This window comes from Carlito syrichta, unplaced genomic scaffold, assembly GCF_000164805.1.
Source record: "Carlito syrichta isolate Samal-C Ts95f unplaced genomic scaffold, Tarsius_syrichta-2.0.1 Scaffold304445, whole genome shotgun sequence".
Lineage (NCBI taxonomy): Eukaryota > Metazoa > Chordata > Mammalia > Primates > Tarsiidae > Carlito > Carlito syrichta.
In genome coordinates, this window is record NW_007248541.1 from 497,281 (window position 1) to 517,325 (window position 20,045).

General features: G+C 44.1%; 1 protein-coding gene across 3 annotated transcripts in view; it reads left to right on the top strand.

The window, feature by feature from the left end:
• The window catches only part of ELOVL5 (ELOVL fatty acid elongase 5), a 38,046-nt gene that overhangs the window by 1,663 nt on the left and 16,338 nt on the right, over positions 1 to 20,045 (top strand). For all 3 annotated transcript variants that reach the window (XM_008059930.2, XM_008059931.2, XM_021713306.1), the window contains exons 2-4: positions 1,490 to 1,677; positions 16,939 to 17,016; positions 17,921 to 18,092. In XM_008059930.2, coding sequence (XP_008058121.1) covers positions 1,490 to 1,677; positions 16,939 to 17,016; positions 17,921 to 18,092 — 438 coding nt within the window. The remainder of the gene's footprint in view (positions 1 to 1,489; positions 1,678 to 16,938; positions 17,017 to 17,920; positions 18,093 to 20,045) is intronic.

Here is a 20,045-nt window from a genome sequence, read left to right on the forward strand (position 1 = left end):
TGTGTGTGTGTGTGTGTGTGTGTGTGTGTGTGTGTGCGCGCACGCACACGCATTTATTGTTATTTGTGACATATGTATTTGTTACAAAACATGTGATAGTCTCATGTTAGTTGCTAAGTGGGAACTTGTTTTCTCAGAATTGGAGACCAAGGCCCAGAGCTGAGAACAAAAGGTGTTAAGAATACCCTGGTTACAGTCTCTGGGGCCAGCCACTTCCCTGAAGGACTTCTGTGAACTACCAGTTTCTCAGAACTGACAGTAACACCCTCCACCACCCAAGCATAACTAGTGGGGGAGGATATGGAGGGCATCGCCTCCTGAAGCCAAAGAAAGCAAGCCATGAGAGAAAGTCTGGAGATGTTGACAGTGTCTGCAAGAAAGGAAGACTGACAGTTTCCCAATTGGACATAGGCTTTATTGAACCTTGTCCCAGGAGATCAGGGGGAACATATCGCAGAGAGTAGCAAGATGGTCCAGCTACAAGGTCCAAGAGGGCAGAGGCTGTCCCCACTAGCACCCGCTTCTCCAAAGACACAGGAGTTGAGTCCTGCATCTGCCTCTGAGCTCCGAAGTTGGGGGCCTTGTGGGGAGATAAGACTGAGGAGCCTCAGGTTTGGGGAAATTGTCATAACAAAATGCATAGGGGAACGTGCAGCTGACGCAGCTTCCAGGAGCTCAGCCAGGGGAAGATCTTGAATCCTTTTGGGGGCAGAAGGCACCAAAGGGTTCTGGCTGCCAGGGAGTTCACCGCCATCCCAGGATGCCTGTCCATTGGCTACTGGCAACTCCTGGATCTATTTTCCTCTCTCTTGCCTCCTCCTCCCTGCCCAAGAAAGAAGATAGGGATTGGTGGGGTCTTTCCTGTACCAGCAGCTCCCTTGAGTCAACGTAGGTCGTCTCCTTCAAACTACTACTCTTCACAAAATTCCTTAAATACAGGACCCTAACCAGGCACCTATTTCACCACTGCTGCTTCACCTTCTTTTGTTTTTTAATAATTGTTTCCTCTGCTGTCGACCATGACACTTGCAGCAGATGCCACTCTGTCTCATCAATGACAGTGTCACTGTCCTGGCAAAGTGGCACACGTCCTGGGTATGCATGTACTGGACAGACTTGCTGACACTTGGCAGAGGTGGAGGACTTCAGAGTTTGCCGACAGCCATTTGGGGTTTCATTAATCCAACAGATCTGGCTAATAAATCCAGTGAATGGGAAGTGTAGCTTTCTCTTTGTTTTTAAAATTCTTTGAATTATTTTATTATGATAATTTTACTTATCAAAAGCCATGAATAATATACATTGTGGTTTAGAACATGTAGCAAGGAGCATCTTCCTATTTGATGTGTGTTGGAAATTTGTGCCTTCTCTTGTGGTTGCTTTGTTGGAATTAGGAGCAGTAATACTAGTTACAGAACTTTTTTTTAATGTTTGAAAAGTTGGGATTATCTTTATATAGCACTAATATTTGTCTTTTATTATTTTTTAGATACCAGAGTAAAAGGATGGTTTCTTCTGGACAACTATATACCTACATTTATCTGCACTGTCATATATTTACTAATCGTATGGCTGGGACCAAAATATATGAGAAATAGACAGCCATTCTCATGCCGGGGTATTTTAGTGGTGTATAACCTCGGACTCACGTTGCTGTCTCTCTATATGTTCTGTGAGGTAGGTCAAAGGTTAAAACGGTCTTCCTCTCATTTAATTGTACTCTTATCACTGTCTTAAATTGTATTCCTAAAATGAGGAAAGGCAGCCACTTGGCTTGGAGAGAGAACTGGGCGTATATTGATGCATTTTGAGTATGTTTTAAAATTGATTTATCAGAATGTCAAAGTTGTTTGTATAAATATGCCTTCCAGAATATCTAAAATAGAAGGCTTTGCTATTGATTCTTTTGTTATTTATGTCTCATATGGTATTCAGAATTTAATATTTTCAAAAATACTTTTATGTAAGCAAAATACAGAGCGAGAAATGAACAAAATATGGAAAACAGATCTGTGAGCATTTTGTTATTAAGCATTTAGTAAGTGCTTCTTGTTTGGAAGGAAGGAAGTGGGTGGTACTTGTGCTTGGTATGTTTTCAGTAAGTCAGGCTCTCTGTCCTGAGCTGTAACTTGTCAAATCTTAGTTAAAAAAAAAAAAAAAAAGCTAAGGAGAGACTAGTGAGATCTGCATTTAGGTTTTCAATGATCTATGTGAATTCAAGCCCAGTTATTTCTTTTACATGACTGAAATATTGAAAATCACATTTGATGATCTCAAAGGCAGGTGTAACTTACTATGTGTTCCTTTCTGCTAATTCATGAAGGGCAACTTGGAATCAACACTTCTGCCTGTTTGGGGGAGGGATAATACTGTAGTCTTTAAAGCTAACTGGAAGAAAGGCTGCCCTCTGGTAGGAAGCACGCTTTGTGTCCCTTTTGGGGGAAGGCCTGCCCACCTGCTTTTCAGGCTTATGATACAAACTTGTTTGTAAATCCTCAGGAGAATTAAGCCATCCGTTAAATGGATGTACAAGTGCTCCTGTTCAGGCTTTCAGCCTTTTATTATGGTTTTAAATCTTTAAGGAGTAGTAAAGAAGGCAGGGAGAGGAAAAGAGAGAAATCGATATGAATCTTAAAATTAGTGTTCAGAAGAAGAAACGAATTCTCCATCAGCCCCAGGCTGTGTTGATGTCGCCATGGCTGTGTGTGGTAGGGAGTGTGGGCAAGGCGGGGGTGAGTCCGTGGGAAACACTGTGTGTGATCCTCAGAGGTACGATGATCAGCTCTGGAAGATCTGGGTCCTGTTCTCCCACTTCTGTTTCATAAGCCAAGGTATGGATTTGGTGAGTAGAATGGTAAATGCTACTAGCATTGCTTGTATACTTGACACTCCATGAAATGCTTACAACTCCTTTTTGTGCTTTTTTTCCTGTCCTATTCTAGAATGAAGGCAGTTTAATTAGCCTCCAGGATGGATACTGCAGGACTGGAGGCAGGGGAGGTGCCCAGGAGTGACTGACTCCTGGCCCCAACACTGTACACCTCTCAGTGTTCAAGGGACAGAACCGCAGCAAGCTGTCAGGTTTTTCATAATTGATAGAGGATAGAGCCATTTCTTTAAGAAAGCATGTATAGTTTATTCTTACACATAGCCCTATTACAAAGAAAAATAGTTAATGTGATTCTCAAATAAGTTAAGCACTTGCCTTATTTGCTACCCAAGCCCTAGAGATAGTTGTGTCTTCATCATTGAACCTCTTAAACAGATAATTTCCTGGTGAAGAGGGGGAGAAAATTGCTGTATATGTTGCTGCTATGTGCATCTGATTTGGGGGTCTCTGAGCACACCATAATCTAAAGTATAGATTCTTCTCTGACAACTTGGAGAAAACAACAGAGGACTTTGAGCAATGACTGAGCACCAAATACAGAGATTTAAGAAGTACACAAAGGAGAAAACTGCATTTTAAACTCACACTGTAGAGCACTTAGAGGGGTGAGATAGGCAAGGAGACAATGGTTCCCTAAATTAAATCGAGTTTGTAAAAATATATCTTGATGAGCTGTGTCTCAGTTGAAAATAAACCCTAGTACTCTTAGTTAGATGATATTTACGTTTGATTTTTATCTGACTATTTTTCTATAAGTATGTAAACCCATCAGTAATACCATTATTGTGTCCTTTGTCAAGTTTAAAATTTTATTTAAATTTTTTCATTTAGTTTTAAATTTCATTTAAAATTTTCCTTTAGCTATTTTGCTGTGCGTTCAGGTTTTCCTTTTAGCACTCAGCATCTCTGTTCTGTTGAATGCTGAGACACAGAAGGGTTGTTGTGGAGTTTTACAATGAAACAAACTGAGGTCACGAAGCTCAATTGGGCCTCTCCTCTTAGAGAAATGTCCCAGGAGTTGGAGCCACTTGTCTGTGGTCACACACCTGTGCGTGGTCATTATGATTAGTCTTTATTTACCCTCCTACTTATCGGCATATTTGGGTCCATAAAGAATTTTTAAGATAAATAAACAGCCATTGGTATTTTTGTTTATTTAATTCTGGGGCTTAAGTTCACAGCTGCCTTGACAAGTTATGGGTTAATACAAATAAAATTAAGTGTCACTTAAAGGAGACAGGGAGAAGTCTGACAGGAAGGGAGATAAGAAGGAAATGAACAAGGAGTCACCGGACCTTTAAAGATACTAGGAGAAAAATAATGAAATCTCAATTTAAAGCTATAAAACTGAGTTTAAAATGTAGAAGGAATATAGACTTGTTCATAGTTTATGCATTTGATAGAAAACAAAATTAAAAGAAGAGGTATTGCTTCTAATTATTTCATTAACTTTAGTGTTTATTTCCAGGGGAAAAAATCATATATTTGAGCACTGGTATGTTTTAGTTTGAAAGTATAAAAGGCAAGCGTTTTTGGTTTTGCTCATTAAATTAGGGATTGCCTAACATCACAGTCCATGGTAAAGGCTCAGAAATGGAATTCCAAGTTTTAAAGGAGAGAGGCATAACCTAGTCTGCATTAGTTACTGTGCTTTGCAAAACTGTGCCCTCAGAGTAAACATAAAAATCCTGTGTGCCTTTCTACCCTCTGAGATTCAGGGCATGTTTCATCTGAATAAAAACCCAAGTTTTCAGACTATCCGTAAGTCTTTCCTCTTGTCCCCAATCCTAAATCTGAGAACCTCTGCCTACGTGGTGTGCAAGGGTGGCTTCCCCTTACTCTGAGCCACTTCCCCGGGCTGGTCAGAGTTTCCCCGACCCATCCAGTGAGCCGTCAAAGCCACTTTCAACTCCTCCGAGCATCAGGCAGCTGTTCTGTCCTGACGTGTAGCCATTTTAATGTGTCTGCTCTTCTCACGCTGTGCCTCTGACCTGTGGACCCCAGGCAGAGAGGATCTAATTGCCTGGTTTGTGACAGTCCAGAAGGGAGCGTCCCTGTGGGGCCTTGGACTCTGTAGCAGCTGCTGGGGAGCAGGGTCAGTGTTGAACAGGGCACATGGCTTTGAACACCCCAGGGATACTGAATTGAAAGCCTGGCTGGCTCCTTTCCTCCGGCAGAGCACTCGGCCTTTCTTAGCCTGTCCATTATGCACAGCTCTGCCGAAGCCCCCGCCAGCACCAGGCTTTTTCATCCTTCTGGGCTTCCTCCCCTGAAACACCTTCTCCCTTTCAGACCCAAGCCTGCCTCTGCCTGGCGATCCAGTTCCTCCGTGTCATGTCCAGTTCCTCAGTGATCTCAGGAACAAGATCACTGAGGAGGAAGACTCAGCTCCAGAGCAGTGATTTTTTTTTTTTTTTCCAGCCTCTTTGGCCTCCCTGTTGTTCCCAGGGAACATGACACATTCCTTTCCGTGAAAGTGCTCTGCTCCCATGATGTGCCCTTAACATCCCACCCCTGCACACAGCTCAGGCCAGAGTGAAAAAAGGTTCCTTCCCCATCTCTTCTTTCCTGTGGTTCATAAGGCTGATCACACCACCAAGTGTATCCTGACTATTAGGATAGGAAAAAGCAAATGTCAGAACCACACTCTTATGTTATTTAGCAATCAAGATAAATCATGGGTTACAAACAAGACTATTTTTGGAGTATCTGTGTATGTTTCTTCCCTTGCAGTTAGAACCATATGTTGTGAATGGTGCGTGAAAGAATTCTTTCAAATACTCAGAGCACTGAAAATGTAATGTTGAAAAGATAATTGATAGCTGGGTAGATGCTTCTGGCTTGGCATAAATCCAAACTTACTCTTTCTCTCCTTTGCAGTGTTTCTTTTAAATTGTAATCTTGGAGCTACTTGAAAATATGTAAAGTAAAATCATATAGATGATCTCTGTGGACCTAACACGTTTGCTTTTTTTTGTTATTTAAATAAGAAAACATTATAAAAATGCATCTGAAGTCCAGTCCCTTTCCAAACATGACATCCTTCTAAAGTTTGTATTTTATCTTCAAATATGTTTTTATACTTTTACTACACATATATGTACACGTGGCAATATGTGATACATTCTAAACAGTTTAATTTACATGGATGATGTACTGATTATGCTCCTTTCAAATAGATTATTTTAATGTACTTTGAGATGAATTCATCTTGAGTCACAGATTTAATTCATCGATTTTAACTGCTTTGTATTATTTCATTTTATACCTTTTTTTTTTTTTTTTGAGTTGGAGTCTCACATTGTCGCCCAGGCTGGGGTGCCATGGCATACTCACGGCCACCCCAGCGTCGACCCACTGGGCTCTAGCGAGCCTTCCGCCTCAACCTTCCAAGTAGCCGGAACTACAGACATGCTACCATGCCCAGTTAATTTTTAATTTATTGTAGAGACACGAGGTCTCATCAGTAAAGTTGTCCAGGCTGGTCTCACGCCCACGGGCTCAGGCATTCCACTCATTTCGGCCTCCCAAAGTGCTGGGATTACAGGCTGAGCCACCGAGCCTGGCCATTTTATACCATTTTATCCATGTTTCTTTGGATGGTCATGGAGGTTGTTTATGTAGATCACTTAATTACCAGTGCCACATAGAATGTTCTTAGACATGTCTCCTTGTGCAAATGTGATAGGTATTTTGGGCGTATACACATAGGAGTTTAATGATTGAATATGACAGTCGCTTGCCTTTTAATGGGAAATTTGATTCTTTTTATTTAACATGTTAATTGTTATTTTGGAGTATAGATAGGCACACCTCAGAAATATTGCAGGTTCAATTCTAGACCACCACAGTTAACTAAATATTGCAATAAAGCAAGTCACAATCCCCTTGTATATCTCCATAAGAGCTCTCGGGTGACCAGGTGCATTGTCAGTGAACAGCACTTTTAATTTCCTTCAAGAACTTTTTCCTTGCATTCATATCTTGGCTCACTGATGCAAGAAGCCTAACTTTGAGCCCGTCTTGACTTTCGACAGGCCTTCCTCACCAAGCTCAATCATTTCTAGCTTTTGATATAAGTTGCTCTTCCTTTCACTCAAACACATACAGGCTATTGTTTATTGATTAACTTAATTTCAATATTGTTGGGTCTCAAGGATTAGGAGACCTGAGGAGAAGAGGGACATGGGGCACAGCCAGTTGCTAGAGCAGTCAGAACACACACAGCACTTAAGTTTGCCATCTTATACAGGTGCGGTTCGTGGCACCCCAAAACAATTACAATAGTAATATCAAAGTTCAGTGATCACAGATCACCTCAGCACTTAAAATAGTGAGAAAATTTGAAATATTATGAGAATTACAGACATGTGACACAAGTAAGTATACACATGCTGTTGAAGAAGTGGAACTGATGGACTTGCTCGATGCAGGGTTGCCACAGACCCCTATTTAAAAAATAAACAGTTCCCGGTGTGGAGGCTCACACCTGTAATCCCAGCACTTTGGGAGGCTGAGACAGGAGGATTGCTTGAGCCCAGGCATTCAAGACCAGCCTGGGCAACATAGTGAGACCTCGTCTCTACAAAAAATTGGCCAGGTGTGGTGCTGAGCACCTCTAGTTCCAACTACTTGGGAAGCTGAGTTGGGAGGATCACCTGAGCCCAGGAAGTTGAGGCTTCAGTAAGGTGTGATTGTGCCACTGCACTTTAGCCTGGGTGACAGAGTGAGACCCTGCCTCAAAAAAGAAAAAAACAAACCAGTTTTGGTATCTACAAAATGCAGTAAAGCGCAGCACCCTATGATGGGGTGCACCTATACTTTTTGTCATTTTGTGTATGTGTATGTGTTTGCTTTGCCCTTTTTTTCCTTCTTTCTGAAATTTTTTACTCATCTTTTTTTTTTTTAATTTTACGAATATGAACATTTCTGTTCATTCTATTATTTGGTCAGCAGTCATTTTTCACCATGCCTCTTTGACTTTATTAAGTCTCAGCTGAAGCAGAATTTCTGGTCTCCTAAACAGAACAAGGACCTTAGAATTTAACTCTGACCACCCTCCCACCCCCCAATCATCCAAGCTACTTTTGTCACGGGTTATTCCTCCTTTTTTTTTTAAAGGTCCTGAACAATCCCCATTATTGCAGTTGGTACTGACTGACTTCCTTTGCTCGCTCCTGATCTGTGAAATGTGTCCCTGTTTTTAGTTTAATTTGTGCCTTCTGAAGTAGTTCTTTCTGTAAGGGGCGATCTCTTCATTTCTGTTTGAGAATCGTTTTCTTTGCCTTTACACGTGAATAGCGTTTGAGCAGGGCCTAGAATTCTAGGTTAACCGTTATTTTTCCTCAACACTTTGAGGATTTATTTCATAGATATCGGCTGCATTCCAACTCTTGTTCATTGGTGGGTCATCTTTTTCTTCCCAGGTGATTTTTAAAGCTTTACTTTCTTCCAGTGGACTCATACCCTCTTTGGTTGTTTCTGATCTACTGTTTCATCCATCTATTGTGTATTTAAATGATGGTATATCTTTTATTTCTAAACATTCACTGCTTGTCCCCTTTTTTATTTCATAGCATGGAAGTATTGGTTTTTTCCCCCCTTGTGGTATAGATTTCATGGTATTGATCTCCAGACTTAACTATTTGCCGTATTGCTTTTTGAAGTAGTTTGTAAAAAGTTTGCTTTCGGCTACATCTGTGAAATCATGCCTCTGGAATAATTATTAGCCCTGTGTTGAATATCTTTACCTCTTAAAACAGAAACAAAGGTTTGTCCAGTGTTCTGTGTAAGCATCCCAGCCTAGTGTTGCTGAGGTCTCTCAGGTAAACCTGTCTTCCCACATAAAAGGAAGTCTTTGAATGTAAACTGAATTCCTCTTCTCTGAAGAATAATTTGGGGTGGGGGCACCTTCTAAGTAGGAATCGATGTTTTATAGTGTGTTTTATGTCGCATTTCTCTGTGTGTTTGTGGTGAGCAAGTCGGTTCTACCTTTGTTCAGTTTGCTACATTGCTAGAACCAGAAGTCAGTAATTTTTTTCTTTGCACTTCTTTTGAAAATTTTTGATGGCTTTTTTATTGGAGAGATGAAAGGAAATGGAGTGTTTGGTGAGCTGGCTGTTTGGTTTATGCTTTCCAGCCTCTAATTGTGGGGCTGTGAACACATCTCCCCAGGCTCTGGCTTTGAAGGCCCGCTGATGGAACCACAGGGCAGTTGCTTTGGAAACATAATATTCTAAACCGTTGTTTTTCTTTCCCTTCAGGCTGTCTTAAAATAGATATGTTATTGTGGGAAAATAGGATTTGGAAAAAGTTATACAACCTGGCAATTGATGATTGAATTTTATTTAAAAATTACTTTCTTTACCAAAATACTTTGAAAAAGCTATTTACTGTTTTTCTTTTTCCCATTTAACAAAAGAGGTGTAGAGAAGGTGAAGCATCTGGTGAGACTAATGCTCAGAAGAAAGGCCTGATTCCTTGCCTAATGTACTCCTCACTGTTAGTTTCCTTACAACTGAAATTCCTTGCTTGGAGAGAACTTCCTTTCAGGGACTGGGAGGAAACAATTATTTGCAGCTAATGACATCGACCTTAGAGAATGCCTCACAGTATGCCTCACAGTGGGACGGAAGGAGAGGAGGGTGCAAGCAGCTGTTCTTCCCTTGTTCCTCATGCACACCCAAAAGGGGGCGGAGGAGAGGAGGAAAGGCCTTCTGCAGAGAGGTGGCTTTGGGGCTGGTCCTGAGTCAGGCCTCAGGCTCTCAACTGGCTTTACAAACCCTGAGGTACTTGGCTCTGCAACTGGTGTAGCTGTTACTCTACAAACCCTTGGTGAAACCGAATTTAACTCTGCAAAGTGGGAGTCAGTCACTGGGCCGGAAACCTATCACCAGGTGATACAAGGACTGCTTTGACTGGGGCTTCAGCACCACTTTAGCCCTTAATTGGCCTTCGAGCATTGGGAGCAGCAATAATGAACATTTGCCGAGAATCACAGCACAGGCTTTCTAGTGCCCTCCCCTGCCGGCTACGGCGCTGACTCATCTAATGCAAATGCTTGTCTAGTGCCCACCTCATGCCAACTACAGGGCTAACTCATCTAATGCAAAGGCTTGTCTTGTCTAGTGCCCGCCTCATGCCAGCTATGGGACTAACTCATCTAATGCAAAGGCTTGTCTAGTGCTCGCCTCATGCCAACTGTGGGGCTAACTCATATAATGCTCACTGTACTTTTTCCATCCTTATGGTGGGAAAGTTCCAGGAGGTCTGAACAGTGAGAGAAGAGGGCTAAGTATAAGAGGGCAGGGCCAAGCACCCGGGAAAATGCCAGGCAGACCTGGTACAGGTTGGGCTGAGGACAAGCTGTTTCTTTGTGTTTTGTTCTGAAGACTTCTCAAGTGCACAGAACCTGTTCTTATGACTTAACTAAGAGTATTACGTTCATCTGTAACCCAAGGGTGTTCCTGGTCATAAGGAGAAGGAAAAAAAACACTTTTAGAGGTCGCAGGTGTGAAATTGTCTTAATGGGCCTCTTGATGCTCTGGACGTGAAAGATTTGAAATTTTAAAAACCACATGGTTTGACCTGACCCTATTCTCTGATGGCATTGCCAAGATTGGCCAGCTAAACCCCAGAGGAAATCGGTACTTTTAATTTTAGAGTAGCTAATGATTCATTTTAAAACAGACATCTGCTGAAGACATAGACGCGGCTAAGGGTCTACTTTTCAAGAGTTTCTTATGGGTAGAATATCTCCATCATGCTCGTAGTAAGGTTTTAAAAACAGACAAAGAAGGTCAAAGAAGGCTAGTGTGATGACACACCTGCAATCCTAGCACTTTGGGAGACAGAAATAGGAGGATTGCCTGAGGCTCAGAGTTCAAGATCAGCCTGGACAATGTAATGAAGCCCCGTCTCTACAATAATAATAACGAATTGATAAAATTAAAAAAAAAAAAATTGTCATTGGAGCTTGGAACTGCCTGCTGTTAGAGGTGCATTTGAACTGCGAGAATTCCTGTGTGCTAATCCCAGTGGTACCACCAAGAGGCTATGTGACCTGTATCGCTTCTTGATCTCTGTTTCCTTATTAAAATATGAGCTTGTACCAAATCTAAAAAATACATACTTGGGGATTCACGAAGAAACAGTCAAAGCTGTGAAAAGTGTCAGCACTGCATACCCGGGGTAGTGCCTTGGGTCCTGTGATGTGGTTGCATCCAAGCATGGAAAGTCCCTATTTTTATGACCTTGCACTTCATTTCTGCTTAGGGGTTGGTCCATGTGCACAGCTCATCAAGACCTTATCATCAGAAGCAACCAGGCTTCTTTGGAAAGGGTTTATCTTCTTGCACTCTCATCTTGGGATGTTGGGGTGAATGTCTGATAAGAGCCACCCAGGATGTTTTTCTACTTCTTTAAGTGTTTCAAATGACCTTTTTTCCTGAGGTGCTCTGTAGCATTCCAGAGAGTACTGTGGAAATGGTTATTGTGCTAAAAGCTATACCTCGTTTGTGGTTAAATGTGGTATAGATGGAAAACTCATCATTAAAAATGATTCAGCCTGTGAATTGCGTCATTCAGACCCAGGTGTGATACTCGCCTGCATTTTCCTCTCTCAATGAAAAGATCCACCATTAGTTATTGAATTTGTTTCATAAGGAGAGAAAAAAGCCTCTGGCTGAGTTTTAATGATAACTCTTCACTTGCCCCTGGCCTAATTAAGGCTCACTTTACTCCAGGGAAGGAGGAAGCACATATGGGTTTGCAGTGGTACCATTTGTGCCTTGGTTACTTGGAAAAAGCCATGTCAGCCATGCCTCTGGGTTGTTCTCTGAGTAGGTGGTGGTGTGGAGAATTGCGTAGATAATTGCAGGCTTTGTTGTGACCTGCTTTTTCATTGTGACATGGCCCTGCCCTCCTGAGCTGGTTCGCAGAAGCCCAAGGCAGGCACCTTCTCTTATTTCCGGGCCTCACCTTCTCTAACCTGCCAGGCCCTCACCCTGCAGTGTCTGCGTACACATAGTTGATGGATTGATGGATTTCTGGGCATTGACCAAGGCAGCTCTTTGGAAAGAAGCCAGGCCTGAGCCCTGATGGGAAATGGTGGCTGACATGACTTTAACTAGAGTACACTCTGGTATACTCCTTGTGAGGCTGGGGGCAGTCAGTCCTTGGCTTTGAGAGCCTCTATAGGCTACCACCCTCCGACACGTCACTTTCTCTGACAGGGGTGGAGGCTGCAGAGCCCTCTCTTACCCATTGCATGGAGGTTTGGTGAGGGTCTTGAATAAGCTTTTACCCAGGTCCTTGGTCTTAGTGTGTTGAATTATTCTCTTCCCTCTGAAGCCAGGGATATTTGAAAATGTTGTGTCCCCAGTAGGAAGTTTGGTGATGAATATTTTCAATCTCATGAACAGAATTCAGATGAATATCATCAAATTTTAGCCTCATTTAAAATACTTTCTGGTATTTTAATTTCTCCATTTGCAAAGCAGAAACAAAATGAAGCGTGCGTGTGCTCTCTCGTTCTCTCTTGCTTGTTCTCTCTCTCTCTCTCTCTCTCTGTGTGTTTGTGTGTGTGTAAATTAAACATTAGGCCTAGACTGGAGGAAAGAAATGCGGTGCCTTGAGCTCTTTCATTTAGCAAATATTTGTTAGGTACCTCTGGTCCACCTGTCCATGCACTGGATCCTGATGATGCGGGAATCACATTCACCACCCTTTGGACCCCTGCAGAGCAGCACAGAACACACCCAGCAAAGGGCTTAACCAATGACAGGTCACAGCAGGGTGAGTGGTGAGAAATAAGTTCTGACGTACAGGCTATAGTGCTCAAGGGAGCAAACAAAAGAGAATAGAATTTCACCTGAACTTTGAAGGACAGATGGGACTTTGAGAGCTGGAGATGGAGGTACCTGGGTGCAGAGGGCGTTCCAGTTGAAAAGAATAAAAATAGTATGCCAGTACTTACTGTACTTACCTGCTTGCCATGTGGGGTAAGACAGGCATTACGCACTTCATGACAAGTTCATTGTTTAGCCCATTTGAGGATTTGAGGCATGAGGAAAGTACAGCTTCGAAGGTTGAACTACCTTGCCTGAGGTACCCTGGCAGTACAGCTTTAAAGGTAGAACTATCTTGCCCGAGGTCCCCTGGCTGAACGTGCAGAAGCTAGGATTTAAGAGACTGATGCCCAAACCCATGTTCTTTCCCCTTGAGTGGTGTAGTGACTGAGGAGGGAGGCGTTTGGAGAATGGGAAGGGGTCCAGTTGCCTGTAGCTAAGGGAGGAGGGAAGAATATGCTTGTGGAAGGCTATGGAGGACTGAATACCTGGCCACTGAGCCTAGGATTTCGGATTTCATTCTGAAGGCAATGATGAATCACTGGGGGGGTTGTAAGCACAAGACGCAATGGTTCGAGGGGCACAGTGGCCCCCGTAGAAGGGGTAGGTGTTAGTCGGTGCTGGAAGGAGTGTTGCAGTGAAGCTTAGGGGGCTCCTGCAGGAGGAAGGGTGGGCTCGGGTCAAGTGCTGGAGCATCAAGTGAGCAGCTTCCGGCATGTGTACCTGGTTTATGCTGCAGTAGTAAAGAAAGTCCTCCACTCAGTGCTCAGGTTTGAGTTCTTTAATCTCCAAAGACGGTAGGTATTTTATGCAGAGATTTTTTTTTCCTCTTTTTTATGAGCAGGGGAAAGGGGGAATTTGGGGTTAACTAGTTAAAGAGCCAAAGCCACACCTATAATCCCAGCACTTTGGGAGGATTGCTTGAGTTCGGGAGTGCGAGACCAATCTGGGCAACATAGTGAGACCCCATCTCTACAAAAAAAGAAAAAAATTGCCTAGAGTGGTGGCATACACTAATAGTCCCAGCTACTCAGGAGGCTGAGGTGGGAGGATTCCTTGACCCCAAAAGTCTCGGGTTGCAAGTGAGCTATGATCATGTCACTGCACTCCAGCCTAGGTGACAGAGTGAGGCCCTGCCACTTAAAAAATAAAAAAGTCCAGGCCGTCTCTCACTTCAAGATTCCTTCTTGAAGATGAAAGAAGGGAAGCGTGTTGGAGAGAGCCATCTGCTTAACTCACAAGCCCCTCAATCTGTGCCCATCCTTGGGGTTGAGGGGCCCCAAGAATTACAAGGGAGAATTTGTCATCTGCTTCCTTAAGAGGCTCTCTTGATATTCCCCACTCCTGCCAAGTTAGACATTGATGAATGCAATCATCTGTACCTCTACACACACACACACACACACATACATACATACATACATACCCCAACCACCCTATTTTTAAAATTGTCAGGAACAAAAACCAACTGAGGATGTCTCAGGACGCCATAAACCAAAATAGTAGCTGGAAAAAAACAGTGATGTGGGTCCTAGATTTAAGATTCGTAAAATGATAGTTTCCAAAAATATTTCTAATGAGAACAATCATATGTTAGTTACTTAATTTTGCCAAGTAAAGCTGTTGTTTTAAATAAAGAATATCCTTTAAATTGCACACATTTACCCTCATGAAAATCTCTCTAAGGAGCTTCAGTTCCCTTTCTGTGCCCTCCGGCCACAGGAGGTAGCTCACCAGTCTCCCCCTGGGGAGCAAGGAAGGGCCAAGGAGGAAGGAAGGGCAATGAAGAACACCTTGCTGTGCTGAGCCGGCCACTTCCCTCTTCCCACCCCCCAGTCTTTTGAGGACATGTGCCAGCCTCCCCTCCTCCGCCCCGCCTTGGAACTGAGGCTTTGTGTCTTGATTCTTAGAACCTCTGATAGGTCTGCATGGGACCTACTTGCCCGGCCATGGCTTTTGAGAGTAGCATATGACCCCCAAAATTTAAAAAGTGCACCTTCCAATAAGTCACCATGTGGGTGCTGGTCTTTTAAAGATCATATGGAAGATTTTGTGTGTGGTCTGTATTTAAAGCCTTAACATAGAAATGACAGGAAACTGGAACAGATCCATTGGAGGTAATTGAGTCCAACCTCATCTTTTTATAGGAAAAACAGCGAGCCCCCAAGGGAACCAGCCGCTGGCCTCGGTGCTGGCCTGGTGCTCAGGTTTTCCTCCTAAGCCTTCATCCTAAAGTGACCCAGCAGCACACTAGATGCCTGTGTTGGTCTTTGGCCAGGAAAACTCTTTAACTCTTCATGCTTTTCTGTGTGTAGAAGGTGACAAAGCAGAAGGAAAGTGGCAAAAAGGAAGTTAATAGAAGAGCGGTCAGATAGCAGGCAGGGCGCTCACTGAGTGCAGCGGCTATACCTGCTTTGCGCATTTCTGAAATTAGACTGGGTGGAAGCACTGTGATATTTCTCAGATCCTTGTGATCACCTGCTGTTCCCCGGAGAGCATCTACCGTGCACCAGGACAGACTCTGTGTTCAAGGACAGTGGGGAGTGTGTGGCCGGGAGCCTCTTGAGTCCTGTGTTCTCAGTTTCCCCTTTCCCAAAGTGCCACTGGTAGGTGGACCATTTCAAATGTGAGGCTCAGTAGCATGAAGGTAGTGGTTCCCAGTGCACATTGAAATTACATTGAGCTTTGGAAAGGGCCCCTCAAGATTCTGGCTCAGTGGTCTTGGGATGAGGCCAAGCATGAGCAATGTTTAAAATTCCTCAGGTGATCCTGTTACACAGCTGGAATGGGACCCACAGCTTTAAGCTAGTGATTTCCAAACTTCAGCTGCCGCAGAATCACCTGTCAAAGCACACTGCTGGGCTTCGCGCCCAGATATGTCTGACTCAGGAGGCCCAGGGTGGGGCCTCAGGTTGTGTATTTTTAGCAACTTCCTGAGTATTGTCGGTACAGCTAGTGGGGACTATACTTTGAGAACCCCAGCACTGACTCTCACAGGGGTCTGTGACCCAGGACTCTGAGGCCCACCTTGGTGTTCCATTCCCAGAGTTCTAGATCCTGAAAGTAGGGGGTAGGTTCAAGGTTTGCATTTCTGTAAGTTCCCACATGATGCTGCTGCCACAGAACTGGGGAAGTCTTGAGAGCCAGGGACCAGTTCCTTGTGCTGGACACCAGGATGAGGTCAGCACCTCAGATGTCACTAGGAAAACTCGAGGCTGCCCTGGGCTTCAGGAGAAAGCTGAAGAGGAGCCCACAGTTTACGTGGAGAAGAGCATCTCAGAGGCGTTTGTCTAGAGCATGGTGGATGGACCGTGTAGAGATACACTGGGTGGTGAAATCAAACCTTCCGTCTGGATGTTAGAGTGGGTCCTAGGTCTCCCCTAGTCATTCGTTGTCACTGTGTGCCAAGGAGGAAGCTGAGGTCTGCTCCCTGAACCGGTGATAACTACAGGGCTATCAGGTAGAGCTTGCACCCCAGTCCTGGGTTCCTTTCTGTGACACCACAGTGCCTACCATGCCGCAGGTGCATCTGGAGGTGTGGGCACGATTTCCTCAATCTGCCAAAGTCCAATTCATGCATCCATAGGATGTCCAGCAACAAGAAATCCTGAAGAAGATGATGGTAGATGAAGTATCTCTGGGCCTACAGCTGTGGCTCTCAGAGTGTGGTACCCGGATCAATAGCATCAGTATCCTCTGGAACTGCTTAGACGTATAAATTCTTGGCCCCCAAACCTAGTGGATCAGAAGCCCCAGAGATCTATGGTTTCACTTGCCCTTCAGGTGGTCCTGATGATGCACAGTCAAGTCTGAGGAATAAAAAAATAGGGAAAGCAGCCTGAGATGGGGGGGGGGCACCAGGGCAAGGAGGTCATGATAGGAGGTGGGGGTGGGGCTGGGGATTCTGCAGAGGCAGCATGGTAAGGGTAGGCTGTCTGAAGACCACAGCCCAGGCACGACTCCAGACCCACTCCTTAGTCTGTCATTGTGTCTGCACCTCAGAACATCAAGGCTCACGTCTTGAAGATGTCCCCTTTGTTCACACTTCCCTACAGTTCTTTTTTTTTTTTTCTTGGAGCAAACTTGTCTCAGCACAACCCAAGGTAAATGTTCACAGTTTCTGGAACGACTGAAGCGTCATCAAGTAGGGCTTCATGTGGTTCTGACAGTGTCGGTGACTGACTTTTTCTTCTTTTTCAGTTAGTGACAGGAGTATGGGAAGGCAGATACAACTTCTTCTGTCAGGGCACACGCAGTGCGGGGGAATCAGACATGAAGGTATTGTCTCTCTTTTTAAAAATACGTACCTATTATATCCTGCTTTTTTTTTTAAATAAGGAAATTGTACAAAAGACAAGATGGTTCATAACCTCACTTCTAGGTAATGCTGTTGACATTTTTAAAAGAATGAAAAAGACAATGTGTACACAGGGTATGAGAATTTGAACAACATGAAAGGTATAAAATGAAAACCAAACCATCCCTATTTGTGAAAATAACTCCTATTAACAGTTAACTGGGGAGAAAATACTGCATTTATCAGTATTTGATGTCTGTTTCCACAAACAGGATCCTAAGGGTAATGTCTTAAGTTTTTAAAATCTTTCCTGTAAGTGCCTTCTGGGTAGTGTGATACTAAAGATAGAATTCAGTTTCCACTGAGATTTGGGGTTTTTTGTTTTGTTTTGTTAATCAAAGACTGAAAGTTGGAGCCCAGCATGGGCAGTCATGTCCCTAGAGCGCCTGATTGACGTATATAACTGAGCAGGGACTTCACTGCAGGTTCTGATTCTTTTTCTTCCATGTCTCACATCAGGTCAGCTGTTCCACACCAGCCTCTGAGATCAAAAGCAATTTCCAGGCAGCTTTTCTCTGCTAATGGCTTTGCAGATGGTGTCTAAAGGGAATAGGCAGACTTAAAGGTTTTGAACCTTGAGCCTCCTGTTTTAGAATCTTGAAGGGTGTCAGGGGCCCTTTTAAAACTTTCCCTGTTGTCATTTCAAAGCCCCCTCCCACCAGTTTGGTTCAAGGACATTTGGAGCCAGTGGGGGCACTCGGGCTTCTCTGAGTTGAACCGGCTTCTCTGAGTTGACACTGTACTCTGGGATGTTAAACTTGTTTGAAGTGACATTCCAGAGGAGCATTGAGGATGAGCCTTAAATCTTTGACCCCTTCCTCGTAGATCGTTCGTGTCCTCTGGTGGTACTACTTCTCCAAACTCATAGAGTTCATGGACACCTTCTTTTTCGTCCTGCGTAAGAACAACCACCAGATCACCGTCCTGCACGTCTACCATCACGCCTCCATGCTGAACATCTGGTGGTTCGTGATGAACTGGGTTCCCTGCGGCCACTGTGAGTATTAGAGAGTTGGGACCGGGACCTTTGGGAACGGGTGTGAGCAGGGAGGCTGAGTTGAAACAGACAGAGGCTTTCAGAAAAGATGCTGTTTCTGTCTATTTCTAGATTAAGCCTTTGAGCTTTGTGTCCAGCCTGCTTTCAATGATAGTTTGTTGCAGCCTGTGCACACAAAACCCTGTTTTACTTAAGTAAAAGTTCTGTGCTGATTGGGGAGAGAGTAAGGCAGATTAAAAACCAGGCAGGGCATATTAAGAAGCAGGGACAGTGTTCCCCATCATGGAGGTAGGTGGCTGCTTCAGGTTATTTCTGTCCTGGTTTCCCTACGGTGTGGAAGGTGTTTGCCTGAAGGGGTCAGGCCAGGAAGATGGAATAGCACTGTGGCGTGAGTACCAGGGAACCAGGCTAATTATGAAATACAGCCTTAACTAAGCCGTGCAGTAAGCAGTCTCCACGTGTTCTAATCACTCTCACGTCCATGAAGCATGGTTATCAGGGTGTCTCCTATGACAGGCACCAGAATTGGATATAAATCCTCTAAGATTCTGCCTGGTTTTTGGAAAACTTGGGGTCTAAAGTTGTAATTTTCAGAGATTAAGTTGTCACCTTCAGGTTCAGCTTAGGAGGTTTAACTAAGGTCTCAATCAGAATTCCTGTCATTTCGACGTTGAAGAATTTGGGCACCTCTGAGTGTATTCATGGTTGCTTCTCCCTAGGATACTACTGCCCTTGATCACCTCAGCCCACCAAGATTCACAGACTCGTGAAATTCTAGGCCTAAAAAAAAGCTTTCCAGATGCAGCTTCTGTGGGTTTCAGGAACCTGAGGCCCCAGAAGGGTGGGTGGAACTTGGGCCTGCCACTCCCTCCCTTCCTACCACCATCACGGCTTCTGACTTGGGTTAACTGGCCTAATTTACTAATAGAAATGGCCCCTCCTTACATTTAAAGACTGCTTTAAATTTTCAGAGAACAAATTTTCATGCCAAGAGAAACCGGCCGAGAGAACGGATGCGACCTGTCCAAAGTCACACAACCAGTTCCTATCCTAGCCAGGGTTAGTAACTTATTCTGACACCACAGGGGAAAAACAGATAGCTTTGTTTGGTTCTCACTGTCAGGGAGGATGACAAGAGTCTGAAAAAAGAATTAGTGGTCCTACTGGGAATTGAAAATCATGTGACAAGATGGATCTTTTATCCCTAAGGAACTGGACTCAATTATTAATAAAATACATGACCTCGGCACTGCAGTCCTGGGTAATAATTAGAAGGTGACTTCCAAGGTTTCTCCAGTCGTCAGCAAATGTGTGGAAACAGCATCCCTGAGCACACTGCCATCGGCTATCTCCCCAGCCTCCAAAGGAGTGGATCAGAGACAGCTGTGCATGCAGAGGACAGCAGCTGCCTGGGGGAGTTGGTGGGGGTCTGGTAGCAAAGCCTACAAGTACCAGCAGGGGCAGGCAGTGTCGCAGCTGCTATGTCGGATGGCCCTCCAGCAGCTTCAGCTGACCCCTGGGCTCAGAGCATCCCGATGGCTGTCTGCCTCGTGGGAACTGAATTCTCAGTATATGTCCATGCAGTGCTTACTGCTGCAGTCTTTGCCAGCCCCTATGGGAAGGCATCTTTTTTCCTGATTCAAAAGGATCTTAGAGACTAGGCACAGTGGCTCACACTAGCACTTTGGGAGGCCAAAGTGGGAGGTTTGCTTGAGCCCAAAAGTTCAAGAGCAGCCTGGGCAACATAGCAAGACCTCATCTCTATTTAAAAAAAAAAAAAAAAGCTAGGCTTGGGGGTGTGTGCCTGTAGTCCCAACTACTTAGGAGGCTGAGGCAGAAGGATCATCTGAGCCCAGAAGGTCAAGACTGTGGTGAGCTGTGGTGGACTCACTGTACTCCAGCCTGGACAACAGAGTGAGACACTGACTCAAAAAAAAAAAAAAGTCCTAGCCG